The sequence below is a fragment of the Dendrobates tinctorius genome, unplaced genomic scaffold (genome assembly GCF_039654945.1).
Source record: "Dendrobates tinctorius isolate UK_male_01 unplaced genomic scaffold, ASM3965494v1 ptg000024l, whole genome shotgun sequence".
NCBI lineage: Eukaryota > Metazoa > Chordata > Amphibia > Anura > Dendrobatidae > Dendrobates > Dendrobates tinctorius.
The window spans coordinates 1,829,926-1,853,249 of NW_027361692.1; the positions used below are offsets into that span (position 1 = coordinate 1,829,926).

General features: G+C 45.1%; 1 protein-coding gene across 3 annotated transcripts in view; it reads right to left on the minus strand.

The window, feature by feature from the left end:
- The window catches only part of MEI4 (meiotic double-stranded break formation protein 4), a 344,771-nt gene that overhangs the window by 304,601 nt on the left and 16,846 nt on the right, over positions 1 to 23,324 (minus strand). Inside the window, exons 1-2 of one of the 3 annotated variants that reach the window (XM_073569294.1) lie at positions 14,970 to 15,050; positions 10,688 to 10,924 (exon numbers count right to left, since the gene is read on the minus strand). In XM_073569294.1, coding sequence (XP_073425395.1) covers positions 10,688 to 10,919 — 232 coding nt within the window. In that variant the 5' untranslated portion in view covers positions 10,920 to 10,924; positions 14,970 to 15,050. Of the gene's footprint in view, positions 1 to 10,687; positions 10,925 to 14,969; positions 15,051 to 23,324 lie in introns of those variants that run through there. The other 2 variants (XM_073569292.1, XM_073569293.1) reach the window with 2 other exon arrangements.

A 23,324-nucleotide genomic window follows, 5' to 3' on the forward strand; every position in this document is an offset into this window, starting at 1 on the left:
GTAATCTCCCCACTCTACAATTTCCGTGGCTTGCCAGTCCACCAACGGATTGTGTTTGACCAACCAGGAAAGACCCAATTCAATTGGGGTGGGAAAACCGTCCAGGACCTAGCAAAGAATCACCTCACAATAAATCAACCTCACCATCAGTCTTACATTATGTACAATCTGAGTCAGAACTTTCTGTGCAAGTGGCGAAGATGGGAATGGATTTAACTAAAGTACAGCAAGCCAGCCCATGAGTTCTACCAAACTCAGCATCAATCATGCTGACTCCAGCTCCACGCTCAACAAACACAGAAATCTCCTTGGTTTTGCTCTCCAGCACCACCTCTGCTGTCAGGACAAACTGGGAACAGCAGGTTGACGATAAATGCACCCCTTGATCAATCAACTCCAGACTACCAAGAGTTAAACAAGTCTCATCTTGCTTAGGCATCATAGGACAGGCCCCAATAAAATGTCCCTTTTTTCCACAAAAAAAAAAAACACACTCCCTTCTTTTTGCAAATCGCCAGGGAAATGTACGATGCAGAGGCACCCCCTAACTGCATGGGTTCCTCCACCTTCCGTAGAACTGGTTCACCGCTAGACCACTCCCCTGGCAAAGGGGAAATACACTGAAAAAGTGGATCCGGAAAAGGTGGTCTTACCCACCTAACCTGAAGGCATCTATCAACACATATAGAAAACGACACAGCAGCCTCCAAGAACTCAGAGGTTTCATAAACTGCCAAAGCATCCTTCTGCCTTTCAGTAAGGCACAGAAAAAATTGACTTCTGAGAGCCAGGTCATTCCATTTTGTATCAGTTGACCATCTGCAGAATTCAGAGCTATATGTCTCCAATGACCGTTTCCACTGCTGAAGGCGACGCAACCAGGACTCAGCCAGGGAGAATCAGTCAGGGCCATCATAGATAAAGGTTATAGGCCAAACAAACCCTTCCACAGACTGGAGACAAACCGAATCCTGCGGCAAAGAGAGAGCCCAGGATTGAGGATCTCCTAGCAGCAGAGATATCACAATGCCAACACCTTGTTCCTCTTTTTCGGAAGAGTGAGGACTTAGTTTAAAATACAGTTTGCAAGCTTCATTGAACACAAAAAACTTGTCTCTACCTCCGGAAAACCTGTCAGGGAGAGCAACCTTGGGTTCCAGCTGGATCGGCCTACTTGCAGAGACCCCAACATCAGGAAAATGCTGCCGCTGTTGCTGCTGCTTAACCTCATAGCGGAGGTCATTCACCTTCAAAGTCAGACAGCGTAGCTGATCTTCCACTCTTCCAGCCCTGCAACCAGATCCATAATCAAGGGAGAAAAGGAATAAAAAACACGCACAAGGGAAAAAAAAAAAAACCATACACAAATAAAATCACGTGTAAGTTTTTTTTTTCTAAGTATGCACGACCAGTGATAATGTCACACATAGTATGGGAAGACAAAGTGAAACAAGAGAGGAAGAGGAAAAGGAAGCCCAAACACTAGGTAAAGGGGAGTGGAGATCCCTAGGCAGATCTAATAGCACCCCGCCTCACATATTGTCCCTATATTGGTTCCACACCAATCGCCGAGCAGTAACCTAAGCCCTGTTTATCCCCTAGAGACGCCTGGACCATCATTGTAAATACACACCTGTACTTTGTATCTCCCCCACCTCATTGTAGATTGTAAGCTCTCACAAGCAGGGTCGTCTTACTGTATTTTGCTTTAATTATTGTATTGTTACTTATGATTTGTGTTTTGAAACTGTTAAACTGTAAAGCGCTGCGGAATATGTTGGCGCTATATAAATAAAAATTATTATTATTAGCGCTAGGCCCTGAATAGGGAAGGGGGGGGGATGAGCACTGGTCAGTCCCCCCTGTAGACTAAAGGGAAGAAGGAGACAAACAAGGGGGAACCTACTTAGCTTGAGCAGACTCAGAGAGGTAACACCAAACGTCTTCTAACAGCACCAGAGAGGAAGTTAGCCGATTGCTATCGTTCCACAAGGTAAAATGAGAATATCATCAGCGACTCCCTGAAGCAGACTGAGAGCCTATAAACACCCAGGTCCAGGTGTGTCAATTACAGCCGGAGGGAGGTTGCCACTGCGTCAAAAAGTCAGAAGGATTAGGAAGGCATTTGCAATGCCACACGCAGAGGCCTTCCACAGCCAAATGCAGAGCGGCTGTCTGTAGAATCTGACACACCCGTGACACCCAACTCCTAAAAGTTTGGGTCCCTTAGGAGGCCAATAGGGACATTTCTGATAACTTTTGCTAATGTCTGTCATTTAGAGAAAACACCAGTCTCAGGTTTTCCATTCATCTCTTGAAAAAAGGGCAGCCCCCGACTTGATGATAGGTGTACGAATGGCAGTTGGTCATTCCCAAAACTCTAATGAAACCACTTATACAGGTATATACAGGGCATATAAAATTCATACCTGTAGTATAGATTTTTAGGGATTTAGTTGACAGAAAAAAACAATTTATTTTCCATGCAAATGAGAAGGTTAATTCAATTTGCATACTAAGCTATTTGTTATATCTTCACTGACAGTGTTCAAGAGAGAGGCCTGAACTCAATCAGCGATGCTGCACCTTCATATGGACACTGCAAATGTCCAGCCGTGCTCAGTGTCTCATTGCTGGCCTCTGTTTTTATTACAGTACAAAGCAGCAACAGCAGATAGGGGCCAGCGATAATAGCATACACGGACACTGCAGCATTTCAGCCACGCTCACCTAGTGTCATTGTAGGCTCTCATTGCTGGCTTATGTCAGCATTACAATTTCGAGTAGATACTGTAGATAGGAGCCGGGGAAAGAGTTAACATGGACACTGCAGGACCCCAGCCACTCTCATATTGTATATTGTCATTGCCTGCTATTATTGCTGGCTCTTGACTGCAACCATCACTCAATACTTACTGCAGACAGGGGCCAGTGATGAGAGCGCACACTGACACTGAGCAAGTCTGGGCTCCAGCAGTGTCACTGGTGATTATGTTCAGGCAGCGCTTACTTGAATGGTGACAATCAAGATGATAAAATGCTCAATATGTAAACTTAGGGGGCATAACAGTGTACTGAGCCCTTGGGAATGTCAAATGTGCACTGAAGCCCCCTCATTTGCATATGAAACAAATTGTTTATTTTTCTGACAACTAAACGACTAAAATACATATTATAAATATCATTTTTATAGGGGCTAAGTCCCTACATACCTGTATAAGCTGTATAAGTGGTGTATTTAGGGGGTGTAAGGTAGCGCTTGTCATTCAGGCAGGGGATACTCGCTAGGCAGCCGATAAATCAGGTCTGGCACAGGTTTCTCAACATAAACTCAGTCCATTCGGTTTATTATGCAGCATAAACCATCAAACAGCAACAGAAAGTTCATATCGAATCAGCATAGCGTCCATGACAGAGCTCTCCTCTGTTATCCCCGTGATCACACAGGCTTTGTCCACAGGCTCTCTAGCCTCACAGTTATATCCCCTGTCAGGGTTACCTTCTCATAGCTGCTTCTCAGTACAGACGTTCATTTCCTTCCCTGGGAATTCTCAGGCACATGCAGCCATGATAGCGTCCCCACGTGCACTCAGCACGTAGTCAGTCTGACGAGACCTTCCATACGGACCAACCGGGTCCAAGCATTCACTCATGTGACCTACCCTGGTCACCTTATATGGTGCGTAGCCACGCCCACCGCATCACATGGCTATGACCTCATTGCAGGTCCTACAAGCATACTCACAGTCTTTACTATAGGCGTTTTTAGACACACACCCCTGGGTGGATTTGTAGGTAGCTGGTACCGCCCTTCTCATCAGCTACCTGGAAAGCTCTCCCTGACAGTGTAACAAAAGCTCAGCAGTACCTCTGCTGATCAACACACATATTCAAGCTTCCATCCCAAGGCCACCTACCTTGGGATACATAGAATCGTAGAGTTGGAAGGGACCTCCTGGGCCATCTGGTCTAACCCCCTGCTCAAAGTAGAATTCGCTAAATCATCCCAGTCAGATGTCTGTCCAGCCTCTGTTTGAAGACATCCATTGAAGGAGAACTCACCACCTCTCGTGGCAGCCATTGATCACTCTGTCAAAAAGTTTTTTCTAATATCTAATCTGTGTCTCCTCCCATTCAGTTTCATCCCATTGCTTCTAGTCTTTCCTTGTGCAAATGAGAATAAAGTTGATCCTTCTACAATGTGACAGCCTTTTAGATATTTGTAAACAGCTATTAAGTCTCCTCTCAGTCTTCTCTTTTGCAAACTAAACATTCCCAAATCCTGCAACCTTTCCTCATAAGACAGGGTTTGCAGACCGGTCACCATTCTGGTCGCTCTTTTCTGAACTTGCTCCAGTTTGTTAACGGTCATCTACCATCCTACTCCTATTAGCACACTGGATATGCCTATATGCCTGTCCCGGGACACCCACACAGCGCCCCCTAGCGGACACCCAGTGGTCACTACACCACAGGGGTGACTGACTCCTTTTAAGGAGTAAGTGACTATATTGTTTTTTTTGCTGACTAAGCTAAGTGTTTTTTTCCCAAAATGTGTATGACCAGAGAGTCCTGAGCCTCCATATTAGCAGATAACATCACTAAGAAGCACTAATTGTGGAGCTCTAAACAGGAGGGGACATTCTCCGGGCACACTGGAGTCTTTCACAAAGGTGACTGAAACTTAGGCCGGGGACACACTTGCATGTACAATGCGAGAAACTTGCGTGAATCTCTCGAATCAATACCTGGCACTGCCGCCGGAACTCGGATTGGAGTGTGCAGCTGCATGTATTTCTATGCAGCCGCACACTCAGGTCCGAGTGACGGCAGCAGCGCCGGGTATTGATGTGCGAGTTTCTCGCATTGCACATGCAAGTGTGACTTCGGACTATAAAGGAGTCTGCCAACACAAAGTAACTCTTCAAACCAAACCTAGCATGCTGCAGGTGACATAGCCCTGATAAAAATCATACCTTTTATTGTCAAAATTAAGTGTTGTGTTTACTAGAAATTATTATTTAAACAAATATGCTAAGGAGGTAGATGGTGCACCCCGGGCATGGCCAAGTGATTCAGTGTAAAGGGCATGTCACACTAAGAGATATCGCTAGCAATATCGCTATAACTAGTGACGTTATAGCGATATCTCTGTGTCTGATACTTACCTACGACCGGCTCCCCCGCTGGTTATCGCTGATCGCGCGAGAACGTTCAGGACTGTTTCTCGTCGTCAGCTTCCTGCGGCGCTTCCTGCTGTGAGGACGAGCGACGCGTGGAGCCGGGCGTGAGGACGCAGGATCGCCGCGTCTGACAGGTAAGTAGCGACCCCCGTCCCAAGCGATGTCGCTAGTGAGATCTGCCTATGTGGCAGCTCACTAGCGACCACTTAGCGATGTACCAGCGATCCTGACCACGTCATATCGCTGGTCGGGATCGCTGGTACATCGCTAAGTGTGACAGTACCTTAACTTGCCAGCTACTTGCTTTTCAACTATATCTGCCCTCATTTTTCTTGACAGACATTGCTGGTTTTACAGGAGCCATATGATGGTGGCTACAGATGTAAAAGAAGTAGGTGGGAAGATTCACTGAATTGTAACAGATACACTGAGCACCTTATTAGCATATTTGATTAAAGAACCATTTTTATCAAGCACAGCAATGGATTTGGACACAATTAGTAAGATTAGATAAGGGCTATGTTCCCTAGGTAGGCCTATGCTTTGTTTGAACAGTTATTTTGGCACTGATAGACTCCCTTTAACTAACATAGACAGGGCTTTAGAAAAGAAACCGAATTAAAGTCTCCACAGTGGACATAACACTGCAGAGAGCACTGAATTTGGTCATGTAATATATGACTGTCTGAAGGGGTTCTAAGCTGATGTGAAAGTTTGGATTGTGTGCATATATACAGCTTATTGTTATGAATGGGTCACCGAGGAGAAAAAAACAAAACAAGCTAAGTCACAGAAAACTAGAGGTCGGTAACTATGCAGATTGCAGATCCCTGATCTTAACCACACAACTAGCAGCAGCCGTGGAGCGTACCTACGATGATCCTAGACGCTTCGTCACAGCCGGAGAACTACATACAGTAAGCCTGAAGCAAGAAAAGGGGAAAACTAACTGCCCCAGAGCAGACCCCAAAGGAAAGACAGCCCCCACACATGTATTGACGGTGAAACAAGATGAAAGCACAAACACAGGCAGGAAAATAGGCTGAGCAAACGATGGGGCCCAAACTAACTAGAAAGGGATAGGAAAGGAAAGACACTGTCTGCAATTTGCAAAAAACCCTACAAAAATAATGTCCAACACTTCTGATAGCAAAATTAACCCTGAAGTCACTAGACTTCTCCCACTATATCAGCACTCTGAAATATTCTGAGACAGAGCAAAAAGAGGCCAATCTAATAAGGGACAAAAAGCAAATTGGCAAATACAGGTAAATAAGAGTGGAAATTCAGCACAGCCCCAGCCGGGGCTGGCTGACCACACAAAAAACTGAATAGACCAACAAAATCAAGTGTGAACATTAGCAGAAAAACTTAGCTTTAGATGACTGGAACAGAGCTGAAAACCAAGACCTGACAAGCCAGAAGGAATCACCAGCACCAGAATAGGGCGTCGGCTGTCTTAAATCCAGTCTGAGATTCCTGAGGTCCAATCGTCATCCTCCTTATCAGGTGGCAGATCTCCACTGATTAAATCAGCCTCACTACCTCCTGTTACCACCAGAGGGAGCCTGGAAGGAGAACTCACAACTGGTGGACCAGAAAATGTACTCACAACAGCTTATATTATATATATATATATATATATATATATATATATATATATATATATATATATTGCGAGGTAGCGCTGTCATCCAAGTAGGGGATACGCGCTCAGCAGCCACAAAAACAGATCCAGCACGGGTCTTCATAAGCCATAACACAGTCCATGCGGTTTATTAAACACCATAAACCATCACAGAGGCAACATAACTTCATAACAACTGCATAGCGTCCATAGAGTTTCACTCTGTAATCCTTATATCACATAGGTTATGCAAATGTCCAGCATACAGGCCCTTCGGCCTCAGTATTATCTCACCCCGTCAGGGTTCTCTCACGGCTGCTTCATTCATGCTGCAGACGTCCATATCCCTCCAGGGAACTCTCAGGCTCTGGCAGCCACTACACAGCGATCACACGTGCTGTTAGGAAGACAGACATCTCTTTGCACGAGACCTTCCACTCTGGACCAACCAGGTCCCAGCATTCACACCCATGTGACCTAACCTGGCCACATTATATGGTCCATAGCCACGCCCACCGGGTCACATGACTATGACCTCACCACAGGTCCTTCACACAGACATATATACTTTACAATAGCGTTAATAAACATACATATGTCTCTATCTCAAGGTCACCCACCTTGAGATACATAATGGCTCTTCAACCACTCACACTCTGGGGACATCCACACAGTGCCCCCTAGTGGACACAGTGGTCACTACACCACATATATATATATATATATATATATATATATATAGTCAGTCAAAGAAAAAAAGAAACATCCGGCACAGTCCCTGAGAATGAAATACCCGCAAAGCCACTTATAACCGCTATCAGTGTGACACCTGTAACCCTTGCTGAACGGGTGCTCTATCCATGTGAAGGAAAAACATGAAATATAGTAGAAAATGACAGCAGGATGGCACTCACCGTTCTCTTGAAATGATTCACTTTATTTCATATTAATAAAGCATAGGCAATGGCACGGGAGAAATGCAAAAAAGACGGACGACAGCCGTTTCGTGCACAATGCACTTCAACAGGTCCCATCTGATTTGCATTTCTCCCGTGCCATTGCCTATGCTTTATTAATATGAAATGAAGTGAATCATTTCAAGAGAACGGTGAGTGCCATCCTGCTGTCTTTTTCTACTATGATTACATATATATTATATATATATATATATATATATATATATATATATATATATATATATACACACACTCACTGGCCACTTTATTAGGTACACCATGCTAGTAAGGGGTTGGACCCCCTTTTGCCTTCAGAACTGCCTCAATTCTTCGTGGCAGAGATTCAACAAGGTGCTGGAAGCATTCCTCAGAGATTTTGGACCATATTGACATGATGGCATCACACAGTTGGCGCAGATTTGTCGGCTGCACATCCCTGATGCGAATCTCCCGTTCCACCACATCCCAAAGATGCTCTATTGGATTGAGATCTGGTGACTGAGGAGGCCATTTGAGTACAGTAAACTCATTGTCATGTTCAAGAAACCAATCTGAGATGATTCGAGCTTTATGACATGGCGCATTATCCTGCTGAAAGTAGCCATCAGATGTTGGGTACATTGTGGTCATAAAGGGATGGACATGGTCAGCAACAATACTCAGGTAGGCTGTGGCGTTGCAACGATGCTCAATTGGTACCAAGGGGCCCAAAGAGTGCCCAGAAAAAATTCCTCACACCATGACACCACCACCACCAGCCTGAACCGTTGATACAAGGCAGGATGGATCCATGCTTTCATGTTGTTTACGCCAAATTCTGACCCTACCATCCGAATGTCGCAGCAGAAATCGAGACTCATCAGACCAGGCAACGTTTTTCCAATCTTCTACTGTCCAATTTCGATGAGCTTGTGCAAATTGTAGCCTCAGTTTCCTGTTCTTAGCTGAGAGGAGTGGTACCCAGTGTGGTCTTCTGCTGCTGTAGCCCATCTGCCTCAAAGTTCGACGCACTGTGCGTTCAGAGATGCTCTTCTGCCTACCTTGGTTGTAACGGGTGGCAATTTAAGTCACTGTTGCCTTTCTATCAGCTCGAACCAGTCTGCCCATTCTCCTCTGACCTCTGGCATCAACATGGCATTTCCGGCCACAGAACTGCCGCTCACTGGATTTTTTTTCTTTTTCGGACCATTCTCTGTAAACCCTAGAGATGGTTGTGCGTGAAAATCCCAGTAGATCAGCAGTTTCTGAAATTCTCAGACCAGCCCTTCTGGCACCAACAATCATGCCACGTTCAAAGGCACTCAAATCACCTTTCTTCCCCATACTGATGCTCGGTTTGAACTGCAGGAGATTGTCTTGACCATGTCTACATGCCTAAATGCACTGAGTTGCTGCCATGTGATTGGCTGATTAGAAATTAAGTCTTAACACACAGTTGGACAGGTGTACCTAATAAAGTGGCCAGTGAGTGTATATATTTTACACTGTGTAAATTCACGACCATAGTACTTATTTGAATGAACTTGTGTCAGGCCGAAATTTTGTTTCACGCGTTTTGCAGATATACACATTGTTCTTCAGCTGTGCATAACAAGTAGCAGTGACGGTGTTCACTGACCTGATACAGTGCTTCAAATCAGGGCTGTGGAGTCGGTAAGCCAAACCTGCGACTCCGACTCCTCAATTTCCCTTACACCGACTCCGACTCCAACTCCGACTCCCACACATATTGCTTATATTTAAGTGAAAAATTTATTGTAGTACAATGTGAACCTCAGACATTTACCGTAATCATTTTTATGATCCAATAATCAAGATATTTAGATAGAACAGAATATTTATTGGTGTACTACCCGGTTTTCATTCTTTTTGGTACAGATACGATATGGATAGACAGATATGGATAAATGGATAGATAGAGCAGATTTCTAATCTGCTTTTGCTATTGAAAACATTATCTATTAGCTCAAAAACCTTTCAGGTGATGCAGTTTTTTAAAAAGATGATCTGCTTTTGCAGCTGAAAAACGTATCCTCAAAAAACACAGGAAAAACGCTGTATGTGAATGTAGCCTTAGATCAGGAATATAACAGCCATTTATAGGACATTTCATAACTTTCCCAAACTCCTATGAAAAAATATTCAGCATATTCTGCATTGAATTACTGTACCCAATTTATTATATATTTTAGGAGTCGGAGTCGGTCCATTTTATACCGACTCCAACTAAGACTCCACCAAAATGAGCACCGACTCCGACTCCACAGCCCTGCTTCAAATACCCTGCATAGACATAAACCTAAAAGATTATATTCTATCCACATTCAGCCAGGTAGTAAAATAATCCCACAGGGAATAAAAAGAAATATTGGTACCTGAAGTGTCAGGTCCAAGCCCAAGGCCTTTTCAACAAACTGAAAAAAGAAGCACTAGTTCTGGAAAGCTTTAGTCACCCCAAATACAGCCATGTTTAAACCCAGCTGTTGGATCTTTGTCAAGTAAAGCATTGAAAATGTGCACATCTGATTTGGGACAAACATCCTGTTACAGTATTTTGGTTTCTCCATGAAAAGTAAATGAACGCAAAGCACATTAGCTGCATATTTTGCCTCCCACAGCCAAAATAAAGTTCTGCTATTACCAAAATAACTAAACGTCAAAAATATATCAATAATTTCATGATATATTCAGAGATCTGTGCCCCCAGGCATCAGTAACTATTCTGCCACTGATATGGGCATCTGAAATAAGGGCATTGCGGTTTCCATCTTTTAATTAGCAGAATGTCAGACTGTGCCACCTTGACTCCAATTCACTCTGCCCTCACTGTGCCAAGCTGCTGAATAGTCAACATTAACATATTTCTAAAATGTAACTGATTAAATAAACCACATAATTATCAGCGGTAATCGCATATTTACCATTTTCTAGCTCTGGTGAATTGTGAATCTTGTGTAACAGTAGTTCCTGACGCAAATGTAAAACTTCAGCTTCTAGTTCCTTCACCTTCCAGTGCACCTCCCGATCAGACACACTTTTAGCCAATTCTTCAGTGTACTGCCTGCTACTCTTTCCTTCTGGTTTATTCCTTATAATTGCTATTGCCAAAGCCATTTTTGCCGTCATCTGAAGACTGCTTTGCATATCCATCATATAATCTTTGAAAAGATAACATACATCCTGTCAGAGCACATTTATTATCAGTCTTCTAAATTATATTTATATATATTATAGTATACAGCCACACGGTGACTAATATCGTCTCAGGTCGTAGAATGCCTTCTTCAGTCGCTCCTATTACACTGCGTATAGCAGTGGGGCAATGATATAAACCCAATGGTAAAAAGTATATTATAATATTCGTCTGAGCTAGTAAATATATAAAAATAAAATCAAAGAAACCATTGGCCCCCATCCTGTGGCCCCTTTAGTCCAATAATGTGGGTCTGGGGACAGACCTCAACCAATCACAGATTAACCCCTTAAGGGCCAGCAGATTTTTTTATTTTTCTACTTTGAGTTTCTAATCATTCATTTGTACTGATACCATTTTGAGGCAGATGCGATGTTTTGATCACTTTTTATCACATTTTTTGGAGCTGCAGCGATTGAAAAAATGCAATTCTATAGGGGACTTGAACCTTCGATTGTCTGATTGCCTATAACATCCCCTGGTCCATAAGAGACCAGACTCTCTTCATGGCTTATACATTTGAAAAAGATTCTTCTGACAAAGATTAGAAACCTGCAACTTTTTAGAGTTGCAATATACTGAAATACAACTTCAAAGCATTGCAATAAAGAAAGAGTCATGCCGCATGATCTTCATATGAAAGCCGCCTTAGCAAGTAAGGGGGTCTTCAGCAGATGCTATGGCTGATACGGCAACCCATCAGCAAACAGTGATTGCAGCCCATGTCAGAAATTACCAACAGCATTTAAGAGGTCAACAGCAGCAAGCGTCACTCACTACGATTAGAGTCATATGATGGCTGAATAACTCAACCATCCAATGCAGGAATAGGACAGACATGTAAACGCAGCTTAATAAATTCACTCATTTCTTTTAGTCCAGTGTGCTGGTTTTGTCCTTCACTGCACAATTCATGTGGTGCCAACCTTTGACCCATTCACAGGGGGCTCTGCAGAGCACCATTCATTTCTAGATACATGGCATTGGCAAATATGCTGTGGATTAGCTTTCCAGATTTAAGTTTTACAGCATTAGCAAACTATATAACATATTACCAAATTTCATCCACAGTTGTGGAAAAAAATCTTCAATGGTAAATTTGTATGTGTGAATTTACCCTTAGGGTATGTTTCCACGTAGCGCAATACATCAGGATTTGCTGCGGATTGATTGCTGCGTACAGTTGCAGCGTTCAATCCGCAGCATCCAGATGTTACAGCATAGTAGAGGGGATTTTATGAAATCCCGTCTCCACTATGCATACAAAGAAGCGGGTGACACACCCACGAAACCGGACATGCGGCACATCTTTATAGACCGCAGCATGTCTGTTTATCTTGCGGAGACGCTCCATCTCCGCAAGATAAATAGCCCAGTCTATGGATAGGATGCACTGATTCCGCATGTGTTCAATGAGCACATGCGTTATTACCACGAGTTAAAAAAAGGGGGCAGTGCTTTGGGCAGAGCGGGCTTTCCGCTGGGTCCAAAGCACTGCTACTACGCAGCGTGGAAACATACCCTTACACTGTCATAGCCAGATCTGTCTCCATGACAGGCTGATGTGGTGAGAAGGGCCCCTGACAAGTAGATGTCGAAAGAAGAGCCCCAATTGTCTGTCAGTCAGATGTGTTAAAAAGGGTTTCTGACTGGTAGATTTGGTAAAAAGGGCACCATACAGGCTGATGCCCGGCTAATGTTTTAAGGATGACCCTGGCAGACTAATATGGTAAGGAGGTCCCCTGGTAGGCTAATGTGGTAAAAAGGGCCCCTAATAGACTGCTGAAATAAGAAGGGCCCCTCACAGACAGATGTAATAAGAAGGGCCCCTCACAGACAGATGTAATAAGAAGGGCCCCTCACAGACAGATGTAATAAGAAGGGCCCCTCACAGACAGATGTAATAAGAAGGGCCCCTCACAGACAGATGTAATAAGAAGGGCCCCTCACAGACAGATGTAATAAGAAGGGCCCCTCACAGACAGATGTAATAAGAAGGGCCCCTCACAGACAGATGTAATAAGAAGGGCTCCTGACAGACTGATATAAATAGAAGGGGCCCTCACAGACTGATGCAACAAGGACACAGACTGATGTGATAAGAAGGGCCCTTGATAGACTGATGTGAAAAGAAGGGTCCCTCACAGACTGATGTGATAAGAAGAACCTCTGGCAGACTGACGTGATAAGAAGGGCCCCTCACAAACAGAAGGAATATGAAGGGCGCCTAACAGACTGATATAAAAGAAGGGCCCCTCACAAACTGATGTGATAAGAAAGTTCCCTTAGAGATTGATGTAATAAGTAGGGTCCCTCACAGACTGATGGAATAAGAAGGGCCCCTGATAGAAGGATGTGACAAGAAGGGCGCCTGACAAATGGATGTGATAAGGGCCCCTGGCAGACTAATGTAATAAGAAGGGCCCATAATAGACTGATGTAATAAGAAGGGTCCCTCACAGACAGATGTAATAAGAATGGACCCTCACAGACTAATGTAATAAGAAGGGCCCCTCATAGGCTGATGGAATAAGAAGGGCCCCTCATAGACAGAGGGAATAAGTAGGGCCCTTAACAGACTGATGTAAAAGAAGGGCCCCTCACAAACTGATGTGATAAGAAGAGCCCCTCACAGACAGAAGGAATACGAAGGGCCCCTAACAGACTGATATAAAAGAAGTGTCCCTCACAAACTATTATGATAAGAAAGTTCCCTTAGAGATTGATGTAAGAAGAAGGGTCCCTCATAGACTGATGAAATAAGAAGGGCCCCTCTGTGATAAGAAGGGCCCCTGGCATACTGATGTTATAAGAAAGGCCCCTGATAGACAGATGTGATAAGAAAAGCCCTTGACAGACTGATGTGATAACAAGGGCCCCCTATAGACTGATGTAATAAGAAGAGCCCCTCACAGACTGATATAAAAAGAAGGAGCCCTCACAGATTGATGTGATAAGAAAAACCGCTTAGGGACTGATGTAATAAAAGGGCCCCTCGCAGACTGAATGAATAAGAAGGGCTCCTCACAGACTGCTATAAAAGAAGGGCCCCTCACAAACTATTGTGATAAGAAAGTTCCCTTAGAGACTGATGTAATAAAAAAGGCTCATTAGAGACTGATGTAATAAGAAGGGCCCCTCACAGACTGACATAAATAGAAGGGGCCATCGCAGACTAATGTAATAAGAAGGGACCTTGACAGACTGATGTGATAAATAGGGTCCTTGGCAGACTGATGTGATAAGGGCTCCTCATAGACTGATGAAATAAGAAGTGCCCCTCATAGACTGATGAAATAAGAAGTGCCCCTCATAGACTGATGAAATAAGAAGTGCCCCTCATAGACTGATGAAATAAGAAGTGCCCCTCATAGACTGATGAAATAAGAAGTGCCCCTCATAGACTGATGAAATAAGAAGTGCCCCTCATAGACTGATGAAATAAGAAGTGCCCCTCATAGACTGATGAAATAAGAAGAGCCCCTGGCAGACTGATGTAATAAAAAAGGCTCATTAGAGACTGATGTAATAAGAAGGGCCCCTCACAGACTGACATAACTAGAAGGGGCCATCATAGACAGATGTAATAAGAAGGGCCCTGGACAGACTGATGAGATAAGGGCCCCTCATAGACTGATGAAATAAGAAGGGTCCGTCAGATAGAATGAATAAGAAGGGCCCCTAACAGACTGCTATAAAAGGTTCCCTCACAAACTATTGTGATAAGAAAATTCTCTTCGAGACTGATGTGATAAGGGCCCCCCACATACTGATGTGATAAGGGCCCCTCACAGACTGATGTGATAAGGGCCCCCCACATACTGATGTGATAAGGGCCCCTCACAGACTGATGTGATAAGAAGTGCCCCCCACAGACTGATGTGATGGTCTTTCTACAGATAACAAAATTGTGGTTCAAAATGTTCTATTTAATTCCTCAGATAAAAACTTTCACATACACATGAAGAAAACACCTCAGGACTCCATGCACACAGACAGACTGCACCCACCTCAGCCTGGCCTGCACTCTCTTCCTCATGTTGTTGCTCACCTCAGCTTTTGGAGCAAACCATGTGCATCAAAGGGGGGGGAATGCAACTGAATGTACCATACTGAAATGACCGGATATTCCAAAATATGAAGGGAAACCCCCTGCATAGCCGCCCACAGGCTCCATTACAGCCGGGACCTTCCTACATGAGGTTAGTGTCCTGCACAGGAAACAGCCGTGTGTCTCCTCGTGGCCCAGTGACACTGGCAGGAGCTGAAGAGAGTCTGGCACTACATGTGTATGTATATGTAGAAGGTCCACAGAGCGGACTGAGCTGGGAACTTATGCTGGAGACATGGGGGGAAGTTAGCATCCCTTTTCTGTCTGGTTTTGCTGCACATTTTGTGTTATTTTTAGTATTTGCACACAGTTATTAAAAATCATTTCCTGCATTTTGTGTCAAGTCCATCCTTTCTATCCTGAGTTCCTGAAATGAGGCGGCTCCCAGCATTATATGTCACACAACAAATCCCAATCTCCCTCCAGTATGGGGCTGTGTAGGGAGCGGAGCGCCATCTCTAAAGAAGCAGCGGGACGCCACCCTATTGGGGGGATTAATCAATATCTGGTGCATGCTGATTAGGCTACTTTCACACATCCGTTTTTTTAAATCCAGCACGATGCGGCGAAAATTGTGAAAACCGGATCCGGAATCGGATCCGGTTTTTTCACATAGAATGTAATGATCGCCGCATCGTGCCGGATGGACATGCGGCGCCTCTGGGTTTTGCCGGATACGACAAACGTGCCGTCCGGCGTCTGCAAAAAACGTTGGCTGCAACGTTTTTTTGCAGTGACGGACCGGCTTTTTCAACAGCGCATGCCCGTGCACTGTGAGTTTTAACCCCACAAGTGCCCGGCGCGCATCTCTCTCCCCCTCCCCTTCTCTCTCTCCCTCTCTCCCATACGCTTTATACCTTTCTTTGGCTGTCTCTCTCGTCCCCCGCTGTCTCTCTGGCTGCTCTCTCGTCCCCCGCTGTCTCTCTGGCTGCTCTCTCGTCCCCCGCTGTCTCTCTGGCTGCTCTCTCGTCCCCCGCTGTCTCTCTGGCTGCTCTCTCGTCCCCCGCTGTCTCTCTGGCTGCTCTCTCGTCCCCCGCTGTCTCTCTGGCTGCTCTCTCGTCCCCCGCTGTCTCTCTGGCTGCTCTCTCGTCCCCCGCTGTCTCTCTGGCTGCTCTCTCGTCCCCCGCTGTCTCTCTGGCTGCTCTCTCGTCCCCCGCTGTCTCTCTGGCTGCTCTCTCGTCCCCCACTGTCTCTCTGGCTGCTCTCTCGTCCCCCACTGTCTCTCTGGCTGCTCTCTCGTCCCCCGTTGCTGCGGCTCCTTTAAATGTCCTCCAAGCCACATCAGGCGCCGCATGTATATCCGGTGTCACCGCTGCAGGCCGGATCCGGCGGCCCGGCTTTTCGCCGCCGGACCCCTGACACCGGATGTCTGAAAGAGACCTTAGAAAGCACATCTATGATTTCAGATATATATATTATACACACATACACACTATATGAATCTCAAAAGGAGAAAGAAAAGAGATTTTACGCTGTAAAAATATTTCGTTTATTAGTTGACATTGACATGCAGTATATCATAAAACGGACCAAAAAAGGAAAGTACAAAGATTAACAGAACAGTCCATAGGTATCCAAGCATGCACAATTGCTGTGATGAAGGAAAATATGTATTCATTATTGGCATTTAGTAGAAACTTTAGGGTGTGTGCACACGCTGCGGACTCTGCTGTGGTTCTGCAGCGGATTTGGCCGCGCGGGTCCGCAGCAGTTTTTGCTGCGGTGTACAGTACCATTATTCCCTATGGGAATAAAAAATTGCAGTGCAGACGGTGCAGATTTTTCCGCGTGGTTTTTCTGACATGTCAATTCTTTCTGCGGATTCCGCTGCGGTTTGCCATCTCCATTGAGCAGATGAAAAACCGCAGGGCAAAACCGCAGAGCAATCCGCAGGTAAAACTGCAGGTCTTTTGACCTGCGGATTTTACAAAATCCGCACCCCAATCTGAAGCGTGTGCACGTACCCTAACACGACACATTGGTTATATACATGTAAAGCTGATGCCATGACTTCCTATGGCTCTTTCTTCATGCTTTCAGTACTTTTTCCCTGTATTTTTTCCCATTATTACAGAAGCGAGACTTGACCTCCCTGCACTGCCACCTGGCCGCTATGGGGCCCTTGAGCAGGAGGCGAGGGTCCTGTGCCACCACCAGCCACCCACCACCGCAAGTTCAACTGTATCGGCTGCATGCTGATACAGTTGAAATCAATGGTGAGATAGAGAGTGACACGCCCCCTCCCATCATCCCCCTCTGCGTCTGACGTCAATGACGCTGACACTCACAGCGGGCGCGATTACGTCATTATTTGGCACCCACTATCCTGAGATGAACAGGTGCTCGGAACAGCAGGGGGACCGAGGAGGAGAGGGGAGTATTGTATTTTTCTTTTTTTATAGGGCGTGCATTATACTGTATAGGTGTCTATTTGGAGTACATAATAGTATATGGAGGCCTGCAAGGAATGCATTATACTATATATAGGCCTATGGGGAGTGCATTATACTGTATAGAGGCCTATGAGGAGTGCATTATACTGTATAGAGGCATATGCGGAGTACAGTACACTATACAATATGGAGGCCTATGGGGAGTGTATCATACTATATGAAGGATTATGGGGAGTGCTTCATACAATATGGAGGCCTATGAGGAGTGCATTATATTATATGGAGGACTATGGTGAGTGCATTATATGCAGACCTATGAGGACTGCATTACACTAAATAGAGGTCTATGGGGAGTGCATTATAATATATGGTGGACTATGGTATGCATTATACATACATTATCATACAGTGAGGGAGCTAATGTGGGGTCTTTGTACAGTGTGGGGGCCATCATACAATGTTAGAGCTGTCAAATACTTTCGGGGCTACTAAGGGGTCAGTATGCTGTGTAGGGGCATTATACTGTATATTGGAGTCATACTGTGCGGAGGGGAGCTGTGTAGGGGTGGAGACTCAGAACATTATTAAATGGAAAGTGGGCACTTATTGTTATGGGGCACTCTGGTTATTGTAACTGTCAAAGGGGTAAACAGGCATTATTACTTTCTAGGGGGCAAAATGTGGGCACTGTTTTCTAGGCTACTTGCACAGGGCATTAACTCCTTAAGGACCAAGCCACTTTGTAGGTGAATGACCAGGCCTTAATTTTGAAATCTGACCACTGTCATTTTATGTGGTTATAACTCTGGAATGGATACCACTGATTCTGAGACTGTTTTTTCGTGACATATTGTACTTTATGATAGTGGTAATATTTCTTCAAAATGTCTTATGTTTATTTGTGAAAAATTTAGCAGAAAATTTCATAATTTTCCAACTTTTAATTTTTATGCCCCTAAATCAGAGCGGTATGTCACACAAAATAGTGAATAAATAACATTTCCCTCATGTCTACTTTACATCAGCACCATTTTTGAAACAATTTTTTTTTGTTACGATGTTATAAGGGATAAAACTTGGCCAGCGATTCTTCCAACAAAATTTACAAAACCATTTTTTTAGGAACTATCTCACATTTGAAGTCACTTAGGGGGCCTATATGACATAAAATACCTAAAAGTGACACCATTCTAAAAACGGCCCCCCTCAAGGTGTTCAAAACCACATTCAAAAACGTTTATTAACCCTTTAGGTGCTTCACAAGAATTGAAGCAATGTGGAAGGAAAAAGTGAACATTTAACTTTTTTTTCACAAAAATTTTACTTCGGACACAATTTTTTTTATTTTGTCAAGGGTATCTGGATCGCCCTCACCCTGGGCAGTGGGGTACTCGGAACCGGGCCCGTTGGTTTCAATGGGAGATGTCGCGGTAGCTGTGACCCGGTCCATGGCCCTGGGCGTCCATTGTAAAAGGGGAATGTTGAGCGTGTGGATGATGATTAAAGTTTATAAGTGAATGATTCGTGACGCCACCTGTGGTGTTCGGCAATGAACATGTTAAGCCGACGCTGTAGACAGATCCTCTGGGACAGATGGTGTGGTGCAGCAATGATTGTGTAGCCCTCCACAGGCAGGGCTGTAGTCCCAGGGCAGTGTAGATGAAGCGCTAGTGAGGGGAGCGTAATGGTGCAGTGTCAGGCACAGCGATGCAGCAGTGCTGAGTGTGCTGGCGCAAGAATAAGCGGAGGACATCAGGGCATGTAGTTCCAAAGCTTTACTCACAGTCTGTTGTGCGTACAGGTGCCCGCATCCGTGCCGCGTCCTCCAGGTCAGGGGCTCAGCCAACTTCCAGGCAAGATGAAGTACTCCGTTCCAACACTCCGCCAATATATGTGCCTTTTCTGAATGTCTCCCTTTTGCGCTTATGGTGAAGTACTCATAGTACTGAGTTACACTGGAGTTCCTCCTGTCAGATGTTCCTATGAACTCTACTTGTACGGCAGACAGCTTTAGCCTGCTTCGGGGACTCCTTGCTACTAACTCCCGGCTCACTCTCGTCGCTGTTGTGCCCCCAAGTCTGGTGTGGGAATAAAGTGGTGACAACTTCTATTCCTCCGGTGTCTGCTACAGGACCATTAGTATCCATACAACCTCGGGGACCGGACCCCGGTCTTGCGCTGTGAACTTGGGAAGGGTTCTGCTCTAACCCTAATCCTTAGTCCTCCTCTCCTTACGTTCCGTACTAATCCTTTCTTATGGAGAGAGTCAGGCTTTCTATCAATGTCCCTTTCCTGTGCCAGCGGACCCAGGTCACTGAGGTCGGCTGCAGCACTTCCTTCATCCATCCCACTCGGGATCTTCACTCTTCCACTGACTCTGTCAGACTGACTAAATCCTAATCTCTTCCCGCTCTTTTGGTGCCAACTAAACTCCACCCGCCTCCCAGCACGCTTTGTGTTCCAAGCAGGGAGCCACCAAAGGGTGCTTTGCTACACTACTGTGTTGAGTGGGATGCAGGTGTTGGAGCGTGTCAGGTGTCTCCACCTTACCTGGATGGTGGGGTACCACACCTCAGGAGGAGGTGCAGTACCTCTGTGGCGACTGAACCCTCAGGGGCGCCACATATCAGGAGAAAATGAACCACAATATTTGTTGTGCAATTTCTCCTGAGTACACCGATATCCCATGTGTGGAGGAAGACCACTCTTTAAGCGCACGGCAGGGCTCGGAAGGGAAGGAGCACCATTTGTGGTTTTTGAATGTAAAATTGGCTGGAATCGAGAGCCGACGCCATGTCACGTTTGGAGAGCCCCTGATGTACCTAAAGAGTGGAAACCCCCCATAAGTGACCCCATTTTGGAAAGCAGACCCCCCAAGGAACTTCTCTAGATGCGTGGTGAGCACTTTGAACCCCCCCCCCCCCAAGTGCTTCAAAGAAGTTAATAACGTAGAGCCGTGAAAATAAAAAATCATTTTTCACACAAACATGATCTTTTCGTCCCCAATTTTTTATTTTCCAAAGGTTAACAGGAGAAATTGGACCCCAAAAGTTGTGCAATTTGTCCTGAGTATGCTGATACCCCATATGTGGGGATAAACCACCGTTTGGGTGCATGGCAGAGCTCGGAAGGGAAGGAGCGCCGTTTTACTTTTTCAACGCAATATTGGCTGGAATTGAGTTTGGACGCCATGTTGCATTTGGAGAGTCCCTGATGTACTGTACCTGAACAGTGGAAATCCCCCACACGTGACCCCATTTTGGAAACTAGACCCTTCAAGGAATGTATTTAGAGGCATGGTAAGCACCTTGAATGCCCAGGTGCTTCACAGAAGTTTATAATGTAGAGCTGTGAAAATTAAAAATCAGATTTTTTTCCTCAAAAATCATCATTTAGCAACAATTTTTTATTTTATCAAAGGTAGCAGGAGAAAATGGACCCCAAAAATTGTTGTGCAATTTCTCCTGAGTTCGCCGATACCCCATGTGTGGAGGAAGACCACTGTTTGGGCGTATTGCAGGACCCGGAAGGGAAGGAGAAAGGTTTGACTTTTTGAACACAAAATTGTCTGGAATCCAGAGTAGATGCCTAGTCATTTTTGGAGGGCCCCTGATGTGCCTAAACAGTGGAAACCTTCCACAATTGATACCATTTTGTAAACTAGACCCCACAAGGACCTTATCTAGATGTGTGGTGAGCATCTTAAACCACCAAGTGCTTTACAGAAGTTTATAACAGAGCTAAGAAACTTAAAAAAAAAAAAACAAACACATTTTTCCCGCAAAATTTTTCTTTTATCCCCAAATTTTTTATTTTCTCAAGGGTAACTGGAGAAAATGGACCCCAGAATTTGTTGTGCAATTTCTCCTGAGTGTGCCAATACCCCATGTGTTGGTGAAAATTACTTTTGAGGCACAGTGCAATGCTCAAAAGGGAATATTTATAGTGGTTTGAGAAAACCACTATATTGTAATCTGAACGCTGCTAACTTATTCTTATTATGTTGATTTCCGCAATGCGGCCCGAACCGCTACACGCACAGACTCCGTTGAGGTGTCGTTTCAAAGCCAGCGTCCACGAGTGGTGTGCTAAGTATTTTTCGTGTCAATCAGATTTGTAGTTTTTGCGCAATTTGCGTTTGAAAATTTTTTTTCCCGTCATTGGAATGCACTGTCTCAATGCGTTTCAATGGGACAATGTTGCCACGGGGAAAACGTGCCCTGAGGCAATTCAAATGGCAGTTAAGCTCATTGATATGCGCAGGCAGAACCAGTTACTATGCCAACACCTACGAACTTCACATGACCCCAGCAGGACACAGTTTCTGCCAGATAATTTCAGCTCTTAAAGTGAAACCCACAGCACAAATGCAAATCTAGCTTCATCACATGACGCATGCCCCTGAGAGAGAATGTGCGCCAAAGTGGATTTAGAAGGCCAGTGAGCCAAACTGGCTCTTAAAGGCCCGGCGCGCCAAATCGAAAGCTGAGTGACCCCAGGCTCCAAATCGGAGGCTAAGCTACCCAGGCCTCCAAATCGGAGGCTGATCGACCCTAGCCTCCAAATCGGACCCAGAGTGCCCCCGCCCACAAAATCGGACCCTGAGGGGCCCCGCCCACCAAATCGGACCCTGAGGGGCCCCGCCCACCAAATCGGACCCTGAGGGGCCCCGCCCACCAAATCGGACCCCGAGGGGCCCCGCCCACCAAATTGGACCCCGAGGGGCCCGCCCATCAAATCAGACCCTGAGGGGCCCCACAGGCCAAACTGACCCCTGAGAGGCACCCACAGTTAAAACGGATCCTGAGTTGAAAGTCTTGCAGGGGCAGCAGGCAAGTCTCTCTTAAAGGGTCAGCCCGGGCACCATTTCAAAGCACTATCTGTACTTCCTTCAGGAAATACACATCTAGTTTACTATTATGGTTTGAGGGTGTCATGACCCACTGGGAAAGCCCCTGAGGTGCCAGAACAGTAGAACGCCCCATAAGTAACCCCATATTACAAATTACACCTCTCAATTAATCTAAGGGTGTAATGATAATATTAATACCAAGGGTGTGTCACAGAATTTTATAGCATTGGGCAGTCAAGAAAAAAATAATTACATTTTTACCACAAAAATTTTGTTTTAGTCCCAGGTTTAACATTTTCACGCAAGAAGTGGGAAAAATTGGCACCAGAATGTGTCCCACAATTTCTGCTGAATATAGAAATACACCATATGAGGTTATACAGTACTGTTTCGCCATACGGAGAGTCTCGGTAGGGGTGGAGTACCATTTGCCTCCTGGAGCGCATATTTTCCTATAATAGGTTGCGGACTCCATATACAGCGATCCCTAAATGCTAAAGAGCAGAATTCCCCATCCCCCCAAGTGACCCCATTTTGGAAATTATACCCCTGCCAAATGTGAATGCTAAAGTTGTTTATGCACACTGGGGCTCAGAATCGAGGGGCGCATTTGGATTTGGGAGCACAGAATTTGCTGAATTTCTTTTGGCTTTTCCAGAGCCTTTGTGCTACAAGTAACATGGAAGCCTCCTATATTTCTGTTAACCGATTACAGACCTGAGTGGGGACTTTATTTGTGCATTGAGTTGAAGCTTTTATTGGGACATTTTTCATAATGTTTGTGATCACATTTATCTGGCGTTCTACGCTGAGCACACACTTTGGGGTTTCCATCTAAGTCTCTGAGCTACACGACAGATGAAATCCCTGAGGGATCCATTCACTATAATGAGGCAGCAGAGTTACTCTGGACTCCGTATGGCCTCTGTTCCGCGTTGTCCTTCCTTTCAAAGGTGTACAAAACTATGGTGGACTGTGTTTTTATGCACACCGAAAATGACGGACACCA